At 45.2% G+C, this 23,292-nt stretch overlaps 1 gene segment (V, D, J or C); it reads left to right on the plus strand.

Annotated features, from left to right (window-relative positions):
- The first annotated feature begins 13,729 nt into the window (after window positions 1-13,729).
- On the plus strand, window positions 13,730-22,915 carry LOC148149229 (Ig kappa chain V region Mem5-like). The segment is given in 4 exon segments: window positions 13,730-13,808; window positions 13,995-14,293; window positions 14,839-14,872; window positions 22,037-22,915. Coding segments are annotated over 4 exon segments (711 nt in total).
- The last annotated feature ends 377 nt before the right edge of the window (window positions 22,916-23,292 follow it).

Genomic DNA, 23,292 nt, shown 5'->3' on the forward strand with positions numbered 1-23,292 from the left:
GTTGTAAGATAGATGAGAGGTGGACAGGATTTTTATCAAAAGGAATGGTGACTCCTTTTTCTTCAGCTAAACCCAGAATCAAACTGAGAGATACAAGGGCAACACAGTCACTTTTACTGGAGAATGAATTAATTTTCTCACCACAGAGCTCGATGGGAGCTAAGGTATTAATCAATGGGATTGGTGGAGAATATATTCCACTTCCATTCTGAAAGGTACAACTGGAATGTGATTGGTTATCAGGAGAAGTAATTGTCGGAGTGGGGAAAACATTCTCTGTTGAGGAAGTCGATTTCCTTCTGGGAAATGATTTGTCAGGACTAAAGGCAGTAATTTCCCCGATAATTACAGAATGTCCAAAGAAGGGCCAAAAAAAAGAACAATGACAGGGACAGGTTCCTGGTCTCTCTCCTTCGTGTGAGGTAACCAGGGCAATGGTTAAACAAAACCCATCAATAAGGGCTGATGTGACACCACAGGCAAGTGAAAGGATCGCTGAATCTTTCTGAAAGGGTGAAGATAATCCAGGTGGAGTGTTTGGTATGATGTCCCTAATTACAGCAGATCCAAAAAGCAGATCCTGAATGAAATAAATGAGCACAGTCAGCTCATACTGAGGTCGAGGCTGGAGGAGTTTCAGAGTGTTATTATCTTCAGAATGGAGCGCTGATGAGGAATTGGACACCCCCTCATGGACCCCCATCGTGTTGTGCTGTACTATCACAGTGCTAACTGGGACAGACTTACAACCGACCTCACAACTCACAACTGGGCATCCATGAGGTACTGTGAGTCATCAACAGCAGCAGAATTGTGCTCCTGCACAATCTGAAATCTCATGGCCCAGTGTATTCCCCCACTCAACCATTACAATCAAACCAGGGGATCAACCCTGGTTCAGTGGAGAATTCAGGAGGGCATGCCAGGAGCAGCACCAGGCATGCAGCAAGATGAGGTGTCAACCTAGTGCAGCCACCAAGCAGGACTTCTTGCATTCTAAAAAGCATAATCAGCAAGTGATAGATAGAATTAAACAATCCCACAACCAATGGATCAGGTCTAAGCTCTGCAGCCCTGTTATATCCAGTTGTGAGTGGTGGTGGATGATCAAACATCTTACTAGAGGAGGATGCTCCACAAATATCCCCATTCTCAATGATGGAAGGGCCCAGCACAGCAGTGCAAAAGATAAGGCTGAAGCTTTCGTAGCAATCTTCAGTCGGAAGTGCCGAGTGGATGATCTATCTTGGCTTCCTGCAGTGTTCCCCAGTGTTACAGATACCAGTCTTCAGCCAATTCAATTCACTCCATGTGATGTCAAGAAATGGTTGGAGGCTTGAACAAAACTGGAATCAAATGATATTGGGGGAAAACACTGCAGTGGTTAGCATCAGACCTGACACATAGGAAGATGATCATGGTTGTTAGAGGTCAGTCATCTCAGCTCCAGGACATCTCTGGAGGAGCTTCTCAGGTAATGTTCGAGGTGCAACTATCTTCAGCTGCTTCATCAATGACCTTTCCTCATAAGATCAGAAGTGGAAATGTTCAGTATTGCACAATGATGATTGCACAATGTTCAGTATAATTTGCGACTCCTCAGATATTGAAACAGTCTGTGTCCAAATGCAATAAGATCTGGATAATATCTAGGCTTGGGATGACAAGTGGCAAGTAACATTCATGTCACACCAATGCCAGATATGACGATCACCAATAAGAGACAATCTAACCGCCCCTTGACATTCAGTGGTGTTACCATCACTGAGTCCCCCACTATCAACGTCCTGGGAACTACCATTGATCAGAAACTCAACTGGACTCACCAAATAAACACTGTGGCTTTAAAAGCAAATCAAAGTCTAGGAATACTGTGATAAATACTTCACCTTCTGACTCCTGAAAGCCTGTCCACCATCTACGAGGCACAAGCCATGAGTGTGATGGAATATTCCCCACTTGCCTGGATGAATGCAGCCCCCAACAACACTCAAGAAGCTTAATACCATCCAGGACAAAGCAGACTGCTTGATAGGCACTGCATCCACATGCAACCATGCCCTCGATCACTGATGCTCAGTAGCAGCAGTGTGTACTATCTATAAGATGCACTGCAGAAATTCACCAAAGATCCTTAGACAGCACCTTCCAAACACAACCATTTCAATCTGGAAGGACAAGGACAGCAGACCTATGAGAACACCACCACGTTCAAGTTCCCTCCAAGTCACTCACCATCTTGACTTGGAAATACATTGCGTTCCTTCACTGCTGCTGAGTCCAAATCCTGGAATTTCCTCCCTAATGGCATTGTCAGTCAACCCACCTTCTCAAGAAAGACGAGGGATGAGCAATAAATGCTGGCCAACCAGCGATGCCCATATTCCAAAAAATGAATAGATAAAAAAACTCATGAGGTTGTAGGTAAACCCGTGATGAAAGCAGCATCCTTTTTACCTCTCCCAGTTTTTGAGGAATCATTCCGTCGTGTACAGGTGTGTCAAGTAGTGAGTATAATGGAGGAGGGGATGAGAGAAAGTGTGAGAGCCAAAGACAATTGGACAATTCCCAAAGTGAACTTCCTCCTATGAGGTGAACAAACTCAGAGATATTACAGAATTCAGACACTGTATTTTTGCATCTGGAGAAAGATCAACAGAGGGGCAGAGTGAGATTGCTCAGAGAATACAAAAAGGTTTGTGTGAGGAGTGGTTGAGGCCTGCACTTGGTCTGTACTTGACGGAGTTTGGAAGGATGAGGGGGAATCTCAGTGAAACATATAGTATACTGAGAGGCCTGGATAGAGGAGACATGGAGAAGATGTTTCCACTTGGCAGAGAGATTAGGATCTGAGGGCACAGCCTCAGAGTGAAGGGACCACCCTTTGAAACTGAAATGAGGAGGAGTTTCTTCATCCAGAGAGTGGTTAATCTGTGGATTAATCATTGCTGCAGAGTGCTATGGATGCCAAGTCATTGAGTGTATTTAAGACAGAGATAGATGGATTCTTGATTAGTAAGAGAATCAAGGGTAACAGAGAGAAAGCAGGAGAATGGGATTAACAAACAAATCAACTGTGGCCCAATGGGAGAGCAGACTTGATGGGCTGAATGGCCACATTCTGCACTGATACATGGTCTTTGAAAGATACACTTGGGTGTTCCACATTAATTGAACACGACGCTCTCTGAGCGGTCTGAAACCTGTTGATCTTCCAGCTGAAGGAGCTGACCCTGTCTGAGTGCTGCGGACTGGCACATTCCAAGGTCCAGGATTACGTGTTGAGGGACGCGCTGAAGCTTGGGACAGCTGCTGCCAAGGCGCGGTGGGGAAAGACCACCGTGTAACATCTGCCTGCCTAAGAAGAACAGGGGGCCCACGCAGTCAAATGGGCTCCACTGACGCCTCAGTAGAAGAGCTGGATAGTAAATGTACAGACTTGTATACAGGAAAAATAAATGTTGATGTCTGTATGTAAAGCAATGTAATGTGTGCACAAGAATGGCATGACCAATTGTATAGAGATCCAAATAATTTTATGAATAAAGTTTCTTTTTGAAATTAAAAAAAAATTGAACACAATATGAATGTAGGTAATTCAGACCCAAGAAAACAAAACCCATTTTGGTTAAGACCAGAGAACCAAGCCAAGGTAACAAAGAAAGCTCAATATTTGTTGGAGAATAAATCGATCGAACTGTCAGAGTAATTGGAGTTCTCCCGTGTAGGATTGAGCAAAAATCCCTATCATCTAAAACTCTGGATTTTTAAAAACCTTTTAAAAATAAAGAGGCAGCTGGGCTGAGCTCTGGGAATACACAGAGACACGGAGATGGCTGCCTGGAATCATTGTTCCGCGTGGAATTCCAGTTCACACCTCAACCCTTAAAGAGACACCAACCAGAAATCATTCTCCAGACTGAACCTCACTTTTACACCTCGGCCTACTAACACAGACACTTTGGAACTGACACAGATACTAGACATTCAACACAATCAATATTCATTCACAGAGACATTGGGCATTCAACTGACCCCAAAGGGAACACCAGAAACATATTGACCAACACAGATCTGAGGGGAGATAACGGGGCACACAGTCTGTATAACAGCCAGCCCTAATCTGCGGGTGAGCCTTTTCAACAACAAGATTCTGCAGGAACAGCTTCAGCACTGGAAAAGCACAGCAGGTCAGGCAGCATCCGAGGAGCAGGAGAATCGATGTTTTGGACAGAAGCCCTTCATCAGGAATGTAGGGCCGGAGGACTTACAGCACATTTCAGGGAATATTTCTGGGACACACACACACCAAACAATCCCACTGCCCTGTGACTGGCCAGTTCAAATCCCTCCAACTCTGCCAAATACATGCAGTCCCTGGGGTCCCTCCACAGCTAAATCCAAGCCACCTGCTGCCTGGAGGGAGAATGCCTCATCTTGCGCCATGGGACCCTCCAACCATGTGGCATCATTGTCAATTTAACCAGTTTCCTTATCTCCCCTACCCCCATCTCACCCTAGATCCAACCCCCAAACTCGATACCGCCCTCTTGAACTTTCTGACCTATCCATCATCCTTCCCATGCCACACTCCACTCCGACCTATCATTATCACCCCTCCATCTGCCCCTATCCATCACCTTCCCAGCTACCTTCTCCCCACCCCCAACCCCACCCTCCTATTTATCTCTCAGCTCACATCCCCCCACAACATTCCTGATGAAGGACTTATGCCCAAAACATTGATTCTCCTGCTCCTCAGATGCTGCCTGACCTGCAGTGCTTTTCCAGTGCCTCACTTTTCAACTCAAGCTTCTAGTAGTGTATAACCTGTGTTTAATTTGACAGTGTATTTAATTACTGATCTCTGTATAATTGATGGTGTTAATTTCACTGGTTATTACATATGTATTTGTTCTTGTATTATACTTACCTTTTATATTGAATAAACACAGAGATTATTTTGCCCTGAAACACCTGTCTATTGTCTCTTTCACTTGACATTTTAAAATAAATCTAGTGGCAGAACCAGGGATCAGGGGATGATTCTAACCACCTAAAAATCAGCAAATTACTGATCATAAACTAAAGAGGGTACCCTGATTGAACTGTAAGAATAATTGGAGTTGTCTTGTAGTGTTGGTTCTGAAACCAAACATTTCAATTAGATTCTGTGTATACTGTAGGAAAGTGAATGTAGTCACAAAGATGTTTTTGTACCTATTTCCCGGTCAGGAGATTGTATTGATAGGATAGGTAGTGTGTCATTCTTATTCAAAATTGATTTTTTGAAAGTAATGCTAACAACAAGAGCAAAGGAAATTTCTGCCTGTGCTGCATTCTGGATCTTTGTACACAATAGAAAACTCAAATACATTCTAAACGTGTTGGGATGACAGGGTAGAGACTGACAGCAGAACTGAAGAAACTTAGTTTTATTAGGGAAATGGCTTTGGAAAATTTATGGGATTAAAATCTGATAAAGACACAGGGACCAATAATTTACACCTCAGCTTACTTCAGGAAATGTCCGAGCATTTTGGAAACATTGACGTTCAAGATTCTATACATTCTGGAACAGTTCCCAGTGACTGGAGAGTTGCTAATGTATCATCATTACTTAAAATGGGAGGGAGAGAGAAAACTGGGCATCTTCGACCAGTCAGTCTGACTTTGGGATTGGGGAAAATACTCAAGTCCATTATGAAAGATTTAATCACTGAGCATGTGGAAGACAGTGGCAGGGTTAGACAGAGTCAGCATGGTTTGTGGAAAGGGAAATCATGCTTAACAAATGGACTGGAATTGTTTGAGGATTTAACGAGTGAATTTGACAAGGGGAAGCCAAGGGATGTGGTTTATCTGGAATTTTCAGAAGGCTTTTAATAAGTCCCACAGAAGAGATCAGCATATAAAATTAAGACTCATGGGACTGGGGAAAGTGTACTGACACGGATAGAGAACTGGTTGGCAGGCAGGAAACGAAGCGTAAAAATAAACTGGTCTTTTTCTGAAAGGGTACCACAGGCCTGGATCCAGCTATTCACAATATTTGTTCATGGTTCAGAGAGGGAACTTAAGAGTAATATCTCCAAATTTGCAGATGACACAAAGCTGGGTGGGAGGGGGGGCTGTGAGGAGGATGCAGAGATACCTCAGTGCTATTTAGAGATGTTAAGTGAGTGGCAGTTAAATGTGAGATTAACCAGTTTAGTAGCAAAACCAGGAAGGCAGATTATTATCTGAATGGTGATAGATTGGGAATGGGGAGGTGCAATAAGATTTGGGTGTTCATGTATGCCAGTCACTGAAAGTCAGTGTGCAGGTGCAGCAGGCAGTGAAGAAGGTAAATGATATGTTACCTTTATAGTGAGAGGATTTGAGTGCAGGAACAGGGATATGTTGCTGTAATTATATGGGGCCTTAGTGAGACCACACCTGGAATATTCAAACCAAAACTGGTTCAGTGACAGGAGACAGTGGGTGGAGGCAGAAAGTTGTTTGTGTGACTGGGCCCACTGTGCAGTGGGATACCACAGAGATCAGTGCTGGGTCCCTTATTGTTCAGGATATATTGAAACAATGAAGATGAGAATGTGAGAGGTGAGGGGTGGGGGTGAGTGGATGATGACTGAGTTTGTAGATGACACGAGGTTTGGCAGATGGTTAACAGTGAGGAAGAAGGTCTTGGGTTACACGAGGATCTAACTGGATTGGTCAGATGGGCAGATAAGAGTCAGATGGAACTTACCCCTGATAAATGTGAATTGATGAACTTTGGAAGATGTAACAGGTGAATAAGGTATTTATGAAGTCATATGGGACACTTGCTTTTATCATTTCAGGTACAGATGAGTAGACCAGGGAAGATATGTTGGAGCTGTACAGAACTTTGGTTAGGCCACAGCTCAGGTCACCACGCGATCGGAAGGATGGGATTGTACTGGAGGGGGTGTAGAGGATAGTGACCATGAAGCATTTCAGCGATGAAGAGAGGCTGGATAAGCTCGGGTTGGATTTTTTGGACCTGATAGAGGTATATAAGGTTATGAGGGGAATGGGCAGATTTAATAGAAAGCAGCTGTCCCCTTTACTTGGAGTTGGCACACATTCAATGGGAAAGACAGGGGCTTTAGAGGGGATTTGAAGAGCAGGTTTTCACTCAAAGGCTGTTCCGGTTTGGTTTGCATTGTTGGGAAGGTAGGTGAGGTGGCAAATCTCACAACCTTTAAAAAGTACTTGGATGAACACTTAAAATTTCATAACATTTAAAGCTATGGCCCTTGTGTTGGAAAGTGGGATGAGTGTAGGTTTAGCGTGGTTTGGCTAGTACAGTTTCAATGAGCCAAAGGGCCTCTTCCGTACTGTCTGATTTTATGAGTGTATTGTGTGCAGTTTTGGTCTATTTATCTGAGGAAGGATGTTCTGGCTGTGGAGGGAGGGCAGTGAAGGTTTTCCAGACTGAATCCTGGAATGACAGCACTTAGATCTGAGGAGAAATTGGATCAGTTAGGATTATATTCACTGGAGGTTAGAAGATTGAGGGGAGTCACATTGAAAACTACAAAATCCTAACAGGACAAGGCAGGATGTTCCTAATGACAGGGGAGTCCAGAATCAAGGATTACAACTTAAGGATATGGGAAAGGCCATTTAGGGCAGAGGTAGAAAGTTTTTCATCCAGTGAGTTGGAAGCCTGTGGAAGTTTCTGTCCTTGACAGCAGTTGACCCTAAACCATTAAATGTTTACCAGAAAAAGCTAAATATAGCTCTTCGGATGAAAGGGATCAAAGGTTATGGGGAGAAAGCAGGGACATGCAACAGAGTTGAATGATCAGCTGTGATCATATTGAATGGTGGAACAGGTTTGAAGGGCTGAATGGCCTACTCCTGCTCCTAGTCCCAATGTTTGAGAAACTGTTCGGCAACGTGGAAATATATTGAACTAGAGAAAAGCAATTGCCTTTTTTCAGGAATTAGTGTGGAGGTAGGTGACAGAGAGGAGGGATAATGTGTGTGCTCGCCAATGAGCAAGATGTGAATAGTGGTGTCCCCAGGTCTCTGTGCTGGGAACTCAGCTTTTCACAATATTTCTCAGTGACATAGATGAAGAAACAGAGAGCCATGTATCCAAGATTGCTGACCACACTGAGTGAGGCAGCTAGGAGGAGATTACAGAGATAGGGAGGATAGAAGGACAGGGAGGGTTTGAGAACAAGGATGAGAATTTGAAAATCGAGGTGTTGTTGGAGGGGGAGCCAATGTAGGTCAGTGAGGACGGTGAGGGATGGGATGGGATTTGGTGTGAGTTTGGATACGGGCAGCAGAGTTTGGGATGAGCTGAAGTTAACAGAGAGCAGTGGCTGAGATGTGGCCCAGGACAACATTAGAATGATCACGTTTGGAGTCCCAAAGCAACGGCTGGGATTTTCAGTGAGTGATCTCTGTGATGTGGAGGATTTGGGGCTCAGATCAGCCTCAAAGATGAGGCCAAGATCGGAAGGAGTCTGATAGTAAATAAAAGCTGAAAAAGCTGCAGATGCTGTAAATGAGGAACAAAAGCTGGAAAAGCTCAATAGATCTGGCACCATTTGTGGAAAGAAAGCAGAGTTAACATTTTGGGACAAGTGAACCTTCTCAGAACTGTTCTGAGGAAGAGTCACTCGACCTGAAAGGTTAACTCTGATTTCTTTCCCCAGATGCGACCAGACCTGCTGAGATATTCTGTTTTTGTAAAGAGTCTGGTTGAGCAGCAGACAGTGCTCAGGGAGAGGGATGGAGTTTGTGTCGGGAGCTGAAGAGGATGGCTTTGATCTTCCCAATGTGTTTCACAGTGAGCCTGACTCCTCAGTCCTGACTGCTCTTAGCTGCTGTGATTGTCACTGATTGGACACTTATTATTAGAGATTCTGACCACAGCAGAAAGCCCCAGTGTAAAAAATAACTGCAAAGGCTGTCAGATCGCAAGGTTGAAACTTCACCAAAAGAGGAAGTGAAAGAAGGAGCTCAGAGCAGCTGGACGTTTGTTACGGAGACGGGAGAAAACTGTGAACCGTCTACACTCCCTGGAATCTGACAGCACATAAGAACATAAGGGCTAGGAGCAGGAGTTGGCTATCTGGCCCCTCGAGCTCGCTCCACCATTCAGTAAGATCATGGCTGATCTTTTCATGGTCTCAGCTCCCCCTACCCACCCCCTCAATTCATTTACTTAATTCATTTACTGTTCAAAAAAATTGCCTGTCTTAGTTTTAAAAACATTTACTGAGGAAACCTCAACCACTTCGCTGGGCAGAGAATTCTATAGATTCACAACCCTCTGGGTGAAGAAGTTCCTTCTCAATTCAGTCCTAAATCTGCTTCCCCTAGCACAGGGGGAGGCCATTCAGCCCATCATGTCTGTGAGTGATCCAATTAGTCCCACTGCCCCCCTCTCTCTCCATAACCCAGCAAATCTTTCCTTTTCAGCTCAATCTCCAGTTGCCTCTTGTCGACCTCGGTCCACAGCAGAGACTGGGTTTTAAATTGGCACTTCATTCATTCATTGGGAGGCAAACTACCTGGGCTGGGAAATGGAGCTCAGGACCCTGAACATTCCCTCTCCCCTCCTGAGGGGCACTTGAAGATGAGGTATAGTTCCATGGAGCCATTCTGTGTGTAAAAGGCTGGAGCTTGCCAACAGGATATTCAACAGCAGGAGCCATCATCAGTTTGATTAATTCTGACCACACCCACTCTCCAAACATTTCAACTCATGAACAATATAAAATTTGTCCATCTCTTCCTTGGTGTGAGACAGGGAAGGGACCACTCCATTTCAGAAAATTTGAAATTTCTGGAGCATAGATGGAGGAAGCTGGGAAAGAACATCGGAATCATGGAGTTTGGAGGTGGGATGAGCAGGAATTAGGGTTTCCGTGGTCAAGGGGCTGATGTAGTGCAGACACAAACAATGTTGTGGATATTGAAATAAGAGACCTATGTGATGGAGAGGATGTGGGGTTTGAGGCTTCGATATTGGAGGGTCCAGTGGGAAAGAGGCCCATGCTCACTGCTGTCCATTGGACATTCCAGTGGGATGGAAGCCCATTTTTATGGAATCTGTTGGAGGTTCCAATTGATTCCAATGGAATTGGAATGTTGGCATTTCTTGCAGCAATTGGAATCTTGGTATTTATTATAAAAGGACTGGATTACAGAAATAAAGAAATATTGTTACAATTCTATGAGGCATTGGTGAGACCACATCTGAAGCATTGTGTCCAGTTTTGGTCTCCTTACTTGATAAAGGATATGGTGGCACTGGATGCAGTTCAGAGGATGTTCACCAGACTGATTCCCGGGATGAAAGGGCTGTCGTACAGGAACGGTTGAATAGCTTGGGCCTGTACTCACTGGAAATCAGTCCCATGAGGTGGGGATCTGAGTGAGCAATATAAGATGCTAAAGGGGATTGATAGGGTTCAGACATGGAACAGATGTTCCCTCTTGTGGGCCAGTCTCGAACAATAGGTCATAGATACAGAGTGATAGGAGCTTGGTTCAACACTGGAATGAGGGGAAACTACAGGTGGCACAGTGATGCAGTAATTAGCACTGCTGTCTCACAGTGCCAGGGACCCAGGTTCGATCCCACCCTGGGCAACTGTGTGGTGTTTGCACATTCTCCCCCTTGCTGCATGGGTTTCAGCTGTCTGCTCCTGTTTCCTCCCACTGTCTAACGATGTACACATTAGAAGGGTTGGCCATGCTAATTTACCCATAGTGTCCAGTTAATTGTAGGCTAGGTTCATTAGTCATGGAACATGTAGGGTTACAGAAAAAGGGTGGGGAATGGGTCTGGGTGGAATGTTCTATGAAGGGGCAATGTGGACTTGTTGCACTGAGTGGCCTGTTTACATACTGCAGGGATTCTGTTCTATTCTAACTATTTCTCTCAGCGTGCTGGAATTCTGTGTAAGTCACTGCCCCAGAGCGCAGTGGAGGCAGAATCATTCCACAGATTCAACAAAGAAACAGATACCTTTCTGATTAAAAGCAGGATGAAGGGCAATAGGGAGTAGTCTGGAAAATGGAGATGAGGATAAGATCAGCCATGATCATGTTAAACAGCAAACGGGCTCAGAGGGCTGAATTACCTATTCCTGCTCCTCATTCTGAAGTTCCAAACTTGCTCTGGCAATGTGATCCATGTTCAATGGGTCTGTTGGAGGGTCTAGTTGTAAGAAGTTGCATGTTTAATGGTCTCTATTGGAGGGTCCAAGTTTGAAGCTGATTCATATTTACTGGTCTGCACTGAAGTATTCAATGAAATGTAGGCCTTTCTTGCCTAATTTGTATTGGAGGGCCAGCAGGAATAAGGTGCATTTTTTCTCGTCTCTGCTGGAGTATTCAGTGGGAAACGTATCCATATTTATTGGTCTCCGTTAGACTGCCCAGTGCCAAAGAGGTCCATGTTTAATGGTCTCTACTGGAGAGTCCAGTGGGAATGAATTCCATGCTTACTGGTCTCCATTGAACAGTCCAGTGGGGCATGGATACCGTGGTGAGTGTGGGGCTCATTTCCTTTCTGATGCAACTGTGTGAAGGTCCAGCCCTCATTCCAGTAAAACTTGAGCCTGACTATGGAAGGGGAAGGAGAGGGGAAGGGATTGGAATATGTTGTGAAAGGACAGGATGGGTCAGTGGGCCAGAGCCTGTCCTGTCCCTCCAGTTCACACTGATGGCCTGAGGATATCCTCTCTCTGCTGGGCCTTCATGGAATGAGCTTTGTGTCCAAACCAGTCCCCAGTGAGAATAGGCCAACAGCACAGAACTGCCCTTCATTTGACAAGAATCTGTCTGTCTTCCTGAGAGAGGCCAAACCCTGGTTAGTGTGGGAAATGGGGCTTTATTCCAGGAAGAGCCATGCTCCTGAGGTCAAGGGTTAACATCCATTAGGGGCAGAGCAGAGGGAGATTTACCCTGTATTTAACTGTCACCGTGGTGAGTGTGGGGCTCATTTCCTTTCTGATGCAACTGTGTGAAGGTCCAGCCCTCATTCCAGTAAAACTTGAGCCTGACTATGGAAGGGGAAGGAGAGGGGAAGGGATTGGAATATGTTGTGAAAGGACAGGATGGGTCAGTGGGCCAGAGCCTGTCCTGTCCCTCCAGTTCACACTGATGGCCTGAGGATATCCTCTCTCTGCTGGGCCTTCATGGAATGAGCTTTGTGTCCAAACCAGTCCCCAGTGAGAATAGGCCAACAGCACAGAACTGCCCTTCATTTGACAAGAATCTGTCTGTCTTCCTGAGAGAGGCCAAACCCTGGTTAGTGTGGGAAATGGGGCTTTATTCCAGGAAGAGCCATGCTCCTGAGGTCAAGGGTTAACATCCATTAGGGGCAGAGCAGAGGGAGATTTACCCTGTATTTAACTGTCATCAACAGGGACATTGTGGGAAAGACAGAGAGAGGGAGAGAGAGTGAGTGAGAGGGAGAGAGAGAGAGGGAGATAGAGATAGTGGTGTTGAAGAATAGAGATATAGAGAGAGCCAGATAGGGTATGAGACAGTGTGACTGAGAGAGAGGAGAGAGAGAGAAAGAGACAGAGTAGGTATGAGACAAAGAGTAATGAGAATCAGTGAAAGAGAGAGTGAGAGACAGACAGGTAGGTTTTGGTCGCCACATTCTGGGAAGGATGGGACTGTACTCGAGAGGGGGCAGAGCAGATTTCCCAGGATGCTGCTTGGCCTGGAGGGTCTGAGCTATGAGAAAGGATTTGAAAGGCTGGGATTGTTTCATTTGGAGCAGTGAAGGTTGAGAGCGGACCTGATAAAAGGCTATAAGATTATGAGGGGCAGAGATAGAGTGGACAGGAAGGCAATTTTTCCATGCGTAGAGGGATCAATATCCAGTGGCAGAGATTAAAGATAACACAGACAGAAAAAGATAGAAACAGGGAGCAGGAGTAGTGTCAGTGTCAGTGTTAGGGTTAGGGTTAGGGTTAGGGTTAGGGTTCGGGATTGGCCCTGTGAGGCTGCTGTGTCATTCAATATGATCATGGCTGATCCTCTCCCTCAATGGCAAGCTGGATTAGTGTTGTTAGATCATTGATGACCAGCACAGACTTGTTAAATGCTGTTCATGTCATTGAGTTTCCAATTGAGAGAGGGACAGAAGACAGAGAGAGAGAAAGAGAGAGAGAGAGGGACAGAGGGAGGGAGAGAGAGCAAGTGCACATTGTGAGGTTGAGTGAGAGAGTGTGAGGCATTTAACTGCTGCCCCAAAACTCAGTGTTCCATTATCCTGGAATAACGCCTGCTATAGAGATCAGTTAGAGAGTGACCAGAGGGAAGGAGTGAGACAAAGAGACAATGGAATAATGAGAGATTGAGGGTACAAGGAGAAAATGAGTGAGATAACAGGTGGAAAGATAAATGAAGGAGAGGAATGGAAGATAAGGGATGGAAAGAGAGCAACCAACACAGAAAGAAAGGGAGATAATCAGAAAAAGAGGGAGTAAGTCAATGAGCGACAGGAATATATTCAAGCAAAAAGTGAGAAAGAGGTAAAAGTGAAAAGAGATGGAGGAAGTAGGGAAGGACGAGAGAGAGACAGAAAAACAGGCAATGTGAGGGGCTGACGTGGCTCTCTCTGCCTGATGTCATTTACATACTGAGGAACACCCAGTCAGACTCTCACAGGCTGCAGCTTTATAAAGCAGAGCCCAGTGAAGGGAGAGTTTATCAGGAACCAGGCACAGGGACAGGAGCACACACCATGATTTCACACATCCAGCTGATCTGGCCCCTGGCATTCTGTGTCGCAGGTACAAATCTCTCTCCTTCCACCTTGAATCTTTAGCTGCTCTCCATTTCACTCCAATTCCACTGACTTGTGATTGAAGGGAAAATGCTGAAACCAGAGGAAAGCTCAGTGTCTCCAACAATCTCTCATTTGACAGGCTCTTTCTGTGACAGTTCTGACTTCACTGTGTTTCTCTCTGACCCCTCAGGTATCAGTGGGGACATCACCATGACCCAGTCTCCCCCGGTGCTGTCAATGGGACTGGGCCAGACTGCAACCATCACCTGTAAATCCAGTGAGGATGCTAGTGATGATGTTGAATGGTACCAGCAGCGGGAAGGACAGAAACCCTCTCTCCTGATCTACGATGCAACAACTCGATTCACAGGAGTCTCCAAGCGATTCACTGGGAGAGAAGTGTCCAGCACACACTTCACCCTGACAATCAGCAACGTTCAGAATGAGGATGTTGCTGATTATTACTGTATGCAAAGTCAGAGCTTACCTTGGCACAGTGATACAGAGTCATACAAAAACCTCAATACACGCAGTTCCACCTCCTGTACTGACACATCCCACAATTACATATATTTAATATATAATAAAGAACACACACATACACCTCCTGTATTGACAGGTCCACATTTATAGATAAATGGAACTGAACAAATTACCCCATGCCGGGATTGTCACTGTCCACTGCACACTCCAGTCTCTGTGGTGTCCACTGCTCACTGAAGGCCTCAAGTTTCCCTCTTACACTCCATGGCCACATGCGAAGAGCAGCTGCAAGATTTAACATCAAAAAATAAAGTTCACAAACCGCCCGAGCACAGCAGGACACAACCCAGGGAGAGAGTGAGAGAGAGAGAGAGCGAGTGAGAGAGATAGAGAGAGAGAGAAAGAATGAGAAAAACAGAAAAACATGAACGACAAAAAGAAGGTGAGAGTAAGTGAGAGACAAAGAGAGACAGGAAGAGAGTGAGAGTGACGGAGGGAAGCAGAGAGCAGAGGTTATTGTCCAGCCTCTGCACTGGGAAGTCTCACTGTGGCTTACGTTTGGTAAAGGAACCAAGCTCAGACTGAGTAAGTAAACCTTTACAATACTGAAACTTTCTAAAACACAAATGCTGAATTGTTGAAGGTGTTAGTGGGGAGCTGCGGTGAATGAAATGGTTGATTGGGGAGCACTGTGTTTAACAGGGTGTCCAGCTGTATTTCTTTAGTTCCATTGCCCCCTTTAAGCAGCAAGATATAAGTCAGTCAGTTTTACTCACTGTGTGGAAGAGCTCTGTCCATTTGCAGCCTGTGGTCCCATTCCTGCAGCATGGAGTGAAATCAGTGAGCAGCCTCCTGCCAGTTTCAGTGTGACGGACACGGGGCAGAGTTTGATGTGAGCTCTGGCTCCCTGTCCCAGTCTCTGATCTCACTGACCTCAGCAGCAGCAGCAGCAGCAGCAGCAGCAGCAGCAGCAGCACAGTGAGACGCCGAGCTCCCACCTCCCCCAGCTTTAACTCTGCTCAATCACACAATCACAGAATTGCTACAGTGCACACGGAGGCCGTTCCGCCCATCCTGTCTGGACTGGCTCTCCGAATGAGCAATTCACTGAGTGTCATTCTCCTGCCTTCTCCCTGTCACCCTGCACATTGTTCCTTTTCAAATAACATTCTCATTCCCTTCAGAATGTTTCAATTGAAGCTGCCTCCACCACACTCTCAGGCAGTGCATTCCACACCTTAACCACCCACTGGCTGAAAATGTTTTCCCTTCATCTCACTTTTGCTTCTTTTTACCAATTATTTCCAATCCATGGCCTCTCCCTCTCAATTCTTTCTCAGGTGGGAACATTTTCTCCTGGTTTACTCTGTTCAGACCCCTCCAGATTTTGAATTTCCCGATCAAATCTCCTCTCTGCCTTCTCTTCTCTGAGGAAGACAGTCCCAACTTCTTCAGTCTATCTTCATAACTAACGTCCCCCATCCTCGATGGGTCAGATAGCCCACTCTTACTTAATAAATAAGAACATTAGAAATAGCTCTTATTTCTAATGCCCGGGTTCAATTCCCGCCTCAGGCGACTGATTGTGTGGAGTTAGCACATTCTCCCCATGTCTGCGTGGGTTTCCTCCGGATGGTCCAGTTTCCTCCCACAGTCCAAAGATGTGCAGGCCAGGTGAATTGGCCATGCTAAATTGTCCGTAGTGTTAAGTAAGGGGTAAAGGTAGGGGTATGGGTGGGTTGTGCTTCGGCGGGGCGGTGTGGACTTGTTGGGCCGAAGGGCCTGTTTCCACACTGTAAGTAATCTAATCTAATCTAGTCAGGTTTATAATGTCCCATCTCTGCCTCCCTCCTTTCTTAAACATGGATGTTACATTCACTATTTTCCAGTCTTCTGGGACCACCCCTGACTCCAGTGATTTCTGAAAGATCACAGCCAATGGCCCTACAATTACCTTCGCTATCTCCATCAGAACTCTGGGGTGTAGTCCATCGGGTCTGAATGATTTATCCACGTTCAGACCTTTCAGCTGCCTCAACCCCTCCACCTTAGTGATGCCCTCTCCACTCACTTCTGCTCCCAACTCTCTTGAAGATCAGGTGTGCTGGCTGATATTTTAGTAACATGGTTAGCCACAGGTGAGGTCCCAGAAGACTGGAGGATAGCGAAGACTGTGCCATTGTTCAAAAAGGGCTGAAAAACAAATGCCTGGGAATTATAAGCTTAACATTTGTGGTGGGTAAGTTGTTTGATAAGATAAGATACACATGCATTTGGAAAGTGTGGATTTGATTCGGAGTTTGTGAGTGGGAGAATATGCCTCACAAATTTGTTAAGGTACTTTGATGAAGTGACCAGGAAGGTTGATGAGGGCAGGATGGTATATGTGGTCTATATGGATTTCAGTGAGGCCTTTGATAAGGTTCCACATGGTAAGCTGTTGTGGAAGGTTAGATTGCATGGAATCCAAGGCGACCGGGCTAATTGGATACACGATTGGCTTGATGGTAGAAAGCACAGGGTAATAGGGGAAGGATCCTTATTGTATTGGACGCCTGTGACTAGTGGAGTGCCTCAGGGGTCAGTGCTGGGCCCATTGCTGTTTGCTATCTATATCAATGTTTTGGATGAGAATGTACAAGGCATGGTTAGTGAGTTTGCTGATGACACTCAAATAAGCAGCACTGTGGACAGTGTGGACATTTATCAGAAATTGCAGCAGGACCTTGCTCAGCTGGGGAAGTGGGCCGAGAAATGACAAATAGAGTTTAATACAGATAAATGTGAGGTCTTGTATTTGGGAAATTTAAAGAAAGGTAGGAGTTTCATGATGAATGATAGGGCCTTAAGGTAAATAGTGGAACAGAGGGTCCTTAGAATTCAGGTAAGCAGTTCTCTGAAAATGGAGTCACAGTAAAGAGAGCAGAGAAGAGAGCTTTTTCTGCAGTGCCCTTCATCAGTCAGGGCATTGACTACAGACGTTGGGAAGTTATGTTGCAGTTATACAGGACATTGGTGAAGCCATACTTGGAATATTATGTTCAGTTTTGGTCACCTTGTTACAGGAAGGATGTTATTAACCTGGAAAGAGTGCAGAAGAAATTTGCAAGGATGTTGCCAGGATTGAATGGTTTGGGTTAAAGGGAGAGTACTTTTTTCTTTAGAGTGTAGGAGACTGAGGGAGGACCTCATAAGATCATGAGAGGCTTGGATAGTGTGAATTAACTCAGTCTTTTCCCCAGGGTTTGTGAATATGGACCAGAGCACATCAGTTTAAGGTTAGAGGGGAAAGAATAAAAGGGAACCTGAGGGGCAACCTTTTTACACAGAGGGTTGTTCGCATATGGAATGAGCTGCCGGGGAAGTGGTTGAGGTGGGTACATTAATTATATTTAAAAGGCATTTGGACAAATACAGCAAAGGAAAGGATTCAGAAGGATATGGGCCAAGTGCAGGATTAGGGTAAATGGACATTTTGGTTGGCATGGACCAGTTTGGCCCAAATGGCCTGTCTCCATGCTATAGGGCTCTATGACATTGTTATGGACCAGGCCAGACCCTTCGAAACATTTTGAGAATGCAGCCCAGACCTTACCTTTTCGAATTGTGTTAAGCAAATGTAACCTGGATATTCCAGGATTGATACAACTGGCCAAACCACTCAGCTTTAAGGAAAAGAGAATTTATTTACACACAATCAAAAGAAAACAAAATTTAGAATAACTTAACTATTTGAAAACCCAACTGACGAGAAAATGTAACTTGACAAAGAGCTGTTCCAATTTGCTGCAACAGCCTCGGCAAAAAGGTAAATATAAACACAGGGGTTCTTATAGGAGAGGAATTTCAGACAGTGAGTCCACTGGAAAATGTTGAATTGGGGAACCTTTCTCACCAGCAGCTTTCTTTATCCAGGAGCTTCCAACCGACTGTTTGTCAAAAACAGCAAACTGGAAGAACTGGCCACTCTCCTTTTATTGGACAAGTGTTTAATATAAAACCTAAAAGCCTTTTCCCTGACTGCTGCCTTAGGCAGTATCTGTTAGCCATGAGCAAAGTCCCTAACCCAGACAAATTGGAACCTCTGCCTTTATAACCCCTCTTGAAAAAACATCAAAGGACAACTCAACCTTGTGAAATGAGCAGCATTGTCACACCACTGTGAAAGCTGATTTAACTCACCGATGCACTTCTTCCACCATTTCTTTGTTCCCCATTACTACTTCTGCCTTTTCCAGTGGTACAATTTCTATTATTGACTCCCTCTTGCCTTTCATATATCTAAAGAAAACCTCTTGCAATATTCTTTTATATTACTAGCTCGCTTACCCTTATATTTTATTTACACATCCACCCTTACTTTTCTTTAGTTACTCTCTGATGTTTTTAAAGGCTTCCCAATCCTCTGGCTTCCCAATAATCTCCACCACATTGCATATTTTTTCTTTTGCTTTTATGCTGACCCTGACTTCCCTCATCAGCCATGGTTGGCTTGGCCTCCACTCAGTATCTTTCTTCTTCCTTGGGTTGGATTCCTGCTCTGCCTCCCAAATTACCCCTGCCATTGCTGCTCCATTCTCTCTTATCAACTCTGGCCAGCTCCTCCCTCATGTCTATGTAGTTACCTTAAGTTAATTGCATTACTGGTACCTCTAACTCCAGATTCTCTGTCACAAACTGCAGGGTGAATTCTGTCATATTACGGTCAATGCCCCCAAGGGATTCCTTCACCCTAAGTTCCCTAATCAGGTCTGCTTCATTAAACATCACCGAATCCAGAATTGCCTGTTCCATAGTGAACTCTACCACAAGCTGCTCCAAAAACCATCTCATAGACATTCCATTAATTCTTTCCCTTGACATCCCCAAACAACTTAATTTTCCAGTCTACCTGCATATTGAAGTCCCTAATGACTATTGTAGCAGGGCCTTTATTACATCCTTCTCTATCTCCTGATTTATTTTGTTCCTCATATCCTGACGACTGCTGGGGGGAGCTGTGCAAAGTTCTCATCATGCTCTTTCTCCCTTGCAACTCCTCAACTCTACCCACACAGATTGAATGCATTTCAACTCTAAATCCCTTCTTGTTATTGATCTTATTTCATTTCTTACCAAGAAGGTAACCCCACCCCCACCTGCCCATCAGCATGTCCTGTCAATCGGATGTGCATCCTTGAGTATTTCATTCCCAGCCCTCAACCCCTTACAGCCACATCTCTGTGATACTCAAAACATCATACCTGACAATTCCAATCTGCGCTACAAGCTCATTTACCTCATTTCGGATACTCCCTGCATTCAGGTACAACACCCTCAGTCCTGCATTGACTGCCCTCCTTTTCATAGTTGTCCCCTTATGCACTGTGCCTAAAATTAATTTTCTGACCCTTTCCATAATCTATGTCCTATTAATTATTCTGGGAACTTTATTAACCTCTCCTGAGCCCTGCGTCACTTTAATGATTTTAAAGTCCTTGGGAACCTCAATTTGTGGCATCATTCTGTCTACCTTATTCCGAATGCTTCATACAAAGACTTTAAGTTATTTCTACTGTCAAGTTCCCCTGCACTTCTGTATTGCCTTGTTACAATATGAGATTCACAAATTCTGATCCTTCCTTTTATTTTCTGGTAACAATCAAACCCATCACTAACCACGAATCCCACCTTCTCCTGTGCCTTTCATTTTCTCACGTTCTGTGCAAGTGAACCCATTTGCTTTCTCTTTGGGTTGACTTCAGGTCAATATTCATCCCTGAAACATCACTGAACATGCTCATAATCTCATTTACGATTGCGCGATATTGCTATGTACAAATTATTTTTTCTGCATTAAACAGTGACCAGTGTTCAGACAAGTCCCTCACTCTCTGTAAATGCTTTGGGAGAGCCTGACATACAAGTCTCTCTTTTGATGCACTGGGAGCCTTTCAGATATCAGAGATGCCATTCCATGGCCCTATTAGACAGACAGCAGGACTGTTTCCCCTGGTGTCCTGGTCAATATTGATTCCTTAATTAGCATCACTAAAAACCTGATCTTCGACTCATTGTCACCCAGCTCTCTGGGATCTTGCTGAGCACAGTCTGGTGGAAAGAGCCACTGCGACATCCTTAGGTGGAGGCAGGTGCAACATAAATGCAAGTCTTTCTTTGAGGTTGGAGTCTCCTGAACCTGACCCTTGCCCATCGGATGCATGCTTCCATCTTCCAGGGAACATGGGATCATTAAGAGCAATGACACTGTCTGATCCCAAGACACTGATACTCTTTGCAGCCTCACCCTTGACTTTACCCCAGTGCTGAGCTGGAAGATTTGAAACAAAATCTAGAACCTTCTACATGGACACCCAACGTGACTCCTTCCTGAAGTGTGCTGATCCAACTCTGCTCCAGTGTTCTTACATAAAGTTCTCCCGAGCTGTGAGTGATCGGAGGTTTGTTAAAGAGGTGTCGAGCTCCACCCCACATACCAGCTCTTGCTCCATAGTTCTGGAGGCTTTGGTGTTTCAAGTGAATATCCAAGTGTTTTTTCAATGTGATGAGGGTTTCTGCCACACTCACCCTTTCAGCTCGTGAGGTCCTGATCCCACCAGCCACTGGGTGAAAACAATTACTCCTCAATTCCCCTCTAACCCTGCCCCCAATTCATTTCAATCTCTCCCCATGGTTATTGCCCTCTGTGCTGATGGAAATCAGTCCTTCTTACCCACTCGATCCAGACCCCTCATCATTTTACACACCTCGATCAAAGCTCCCCTCAGCCTCCTGTGTTCCAAAGAAACCAGTCCTAGCCAAACCAATCATTCCTCAAAGCTAATACTCCTCATTCCTGACAAAATCCTCCACTGTCCCCATCTCTAGGGGGATCACATCCTTCCTGCAATGTGGTGACCAGAACTGCACACAGTTCTCTCACTGTGCTCTAACTGGGCTTCATTTGAGGTCAGAAGTCACATGACACCAGGCTATAGTCCAACAGGCTTATTTCAAATCACAAGCTTTCAGAGCACTGTTCCTTCAGCACTGAAGTCGCTTCACCTGAAGAAGGAGCAGCGTTTCAAAAGCTCATGATTTTAAATTAATCTGTTGGACTGTAACCTGGTGTAATGTGACTCCTGAACATGTCCACCCCAGTCGGACACCAGAGCCTCCACATCATATCGATAGTTTCACATCTTTGCTGAGACTCTCTCTTTGGGAATGCCACTCTTACTCTTTTGGGAAAAGATTCTGAACGATCTCTGTCTCTGTCTCATCCTTGGAGGCCTCCCACTGCCCTGTCACTGATCTCCCATCAAGTCGATGGTTCCAGTACTCTTATATCAAATTACCACGCAGTTCGGTAAAATGGTTTGTTCCCAAATGAAAACTTTTACACTTGCTCCATGGTTCTCCATTTCCATCCCTACTCTCAATCTCACTGAGTTCCGATCACTGTCACTAAAATGCTCCCCCATTGATAGCCCTTTCAGGTGCCCACATTCATTCCTTAAATGATGGTCCAGGACTGTCCCTTCTCTTTCTGCTGCATCACCATCACCTTCTCAGGGACAGTTAGGAATGGGCAGCAACTGGCTCTGCCAGTGCTGTACACGTCCCAAAAAGCAATTTTTAAAATGCCAGTGCTTTTGTCAGGTATACTAGGTACTGGATACAAATGTTGAAATGTTTTACCAGTTAATGTTCAGAGAGTTGATGTACCTTCAAAAAGCAGGGATTAAAATTGTTTCTCTTGTCTTTCAGGCCGTGAGAACTCTCAGCCCAAGCTGACCCTGCTGCCCCCCTCCCCAGAGCAGGTCAATGCCAAGGGCACTGCCACCCTGGTGTGCCTTGCCAATCACTTCTATCCCGATGAGCTGGAGGTGCAGTGGAAGAAGGACGGTGTAGTCATTTCGGACGGGGTTCAGACCAGCAACTACCTGCGAGCTTCGGACAACACCTACAGTGTCAGCAGCCTGCTGACCCTCTCTGGGTCTGACTGGGAGTCCAACGCTCGCTTCTCCTGTGCCCTCACCCACGTGACCCTCCCCTCTCCCCTCAGCAAGAGCATCAGGAGATCAGAATGTGTGTAGAGTGTTCAAGACAGTCCACAGAGGAGACACAACTTTAAATAGAACAGCGCTGAGCTGGCAGGGCAAAGGTCATTGTCAGCACTGAATTTCAACTCTCTTCCTTCTCAGGACTGGCTCAGAGACATTTCTGAGCTTCAGGGGTTAAGGCAGGTCATTGGGATAGTGTAGAGAAAAACTTACACTTTATCTAGCCCCATGCTTTCCCTGACCTGGATGTGTTTGATGGGGACAGTGTTAACTTGCGATGTCAAGTAAAACCTCTCGAAGATGCTGAAGACTGTCAGCTGTACAAAAACAATGTGAACCTCAGAAGTCTCTGTTTCAGTAAACCAGATCTCCTTCCTGCTCAGCCGCCAGTTCCAATTTAAGGTTTTGTCACTGTTTAAAGGGACAGGATTCTCATGTTATTGAGAAAATCTCCACAAGTGTTTTCCTCAAGCTCCATTGTGGCTGTGAATTTGTGCAGCTTCCTCTGTCTGGGCTGTTAATTTCAGTCTGTTTTCTGTCAATGTCAATCTGGAAAAGGGAATAAAGATGAAGATGATTCAGTCTCTGTCTTGTGTGTGCTTTGGAAATGGCCACAGCTGAGTCCTCAAGGATAGGTGTATGAAGTGAAAAGCCCCACACCCACAGGTATGGAGCAGGAAGAGGAGAATAGAGGGGGCAATGGGGAACACAATAATCTGATGGGAATTCCCCTGAACACCGACACATCCTTTCAGCACAGCAAGATCCTGAGCCAAGCAGTTCAGTTCGCATTTGACCAGCAGGATCTTGCTACCCAGAATAACGATACCACAGGGTTTGCAAAGTAAATATTCCTTGCAGCATTTGATTTGTATTTGGAGAGAATGTGCAAAATCCACATATATATTTGCCTGAGGCAGGGATTGAACCCAGGTCCCTGGAACTATGAGGCAGCAGTGC

Source organism: Chiloscyllium plagiosum, unplaced genomic scaffold (genome assembly GCF_037043375.1).
Source record: "Chiloscyllium plagiosum isolate Xiang-an unplaced genomic scaffold, Cpla_swu_hap1 HiC_scaffold_9, whole genome shotgun sequence".
Lineage (NCBI taxonomy): Eukaryota > Metazoa > Chordata > Chondrichthyes > Orectolobiformes > Hemiscylliidae > Chiloscyllium > Chiloscyllium plagiosum.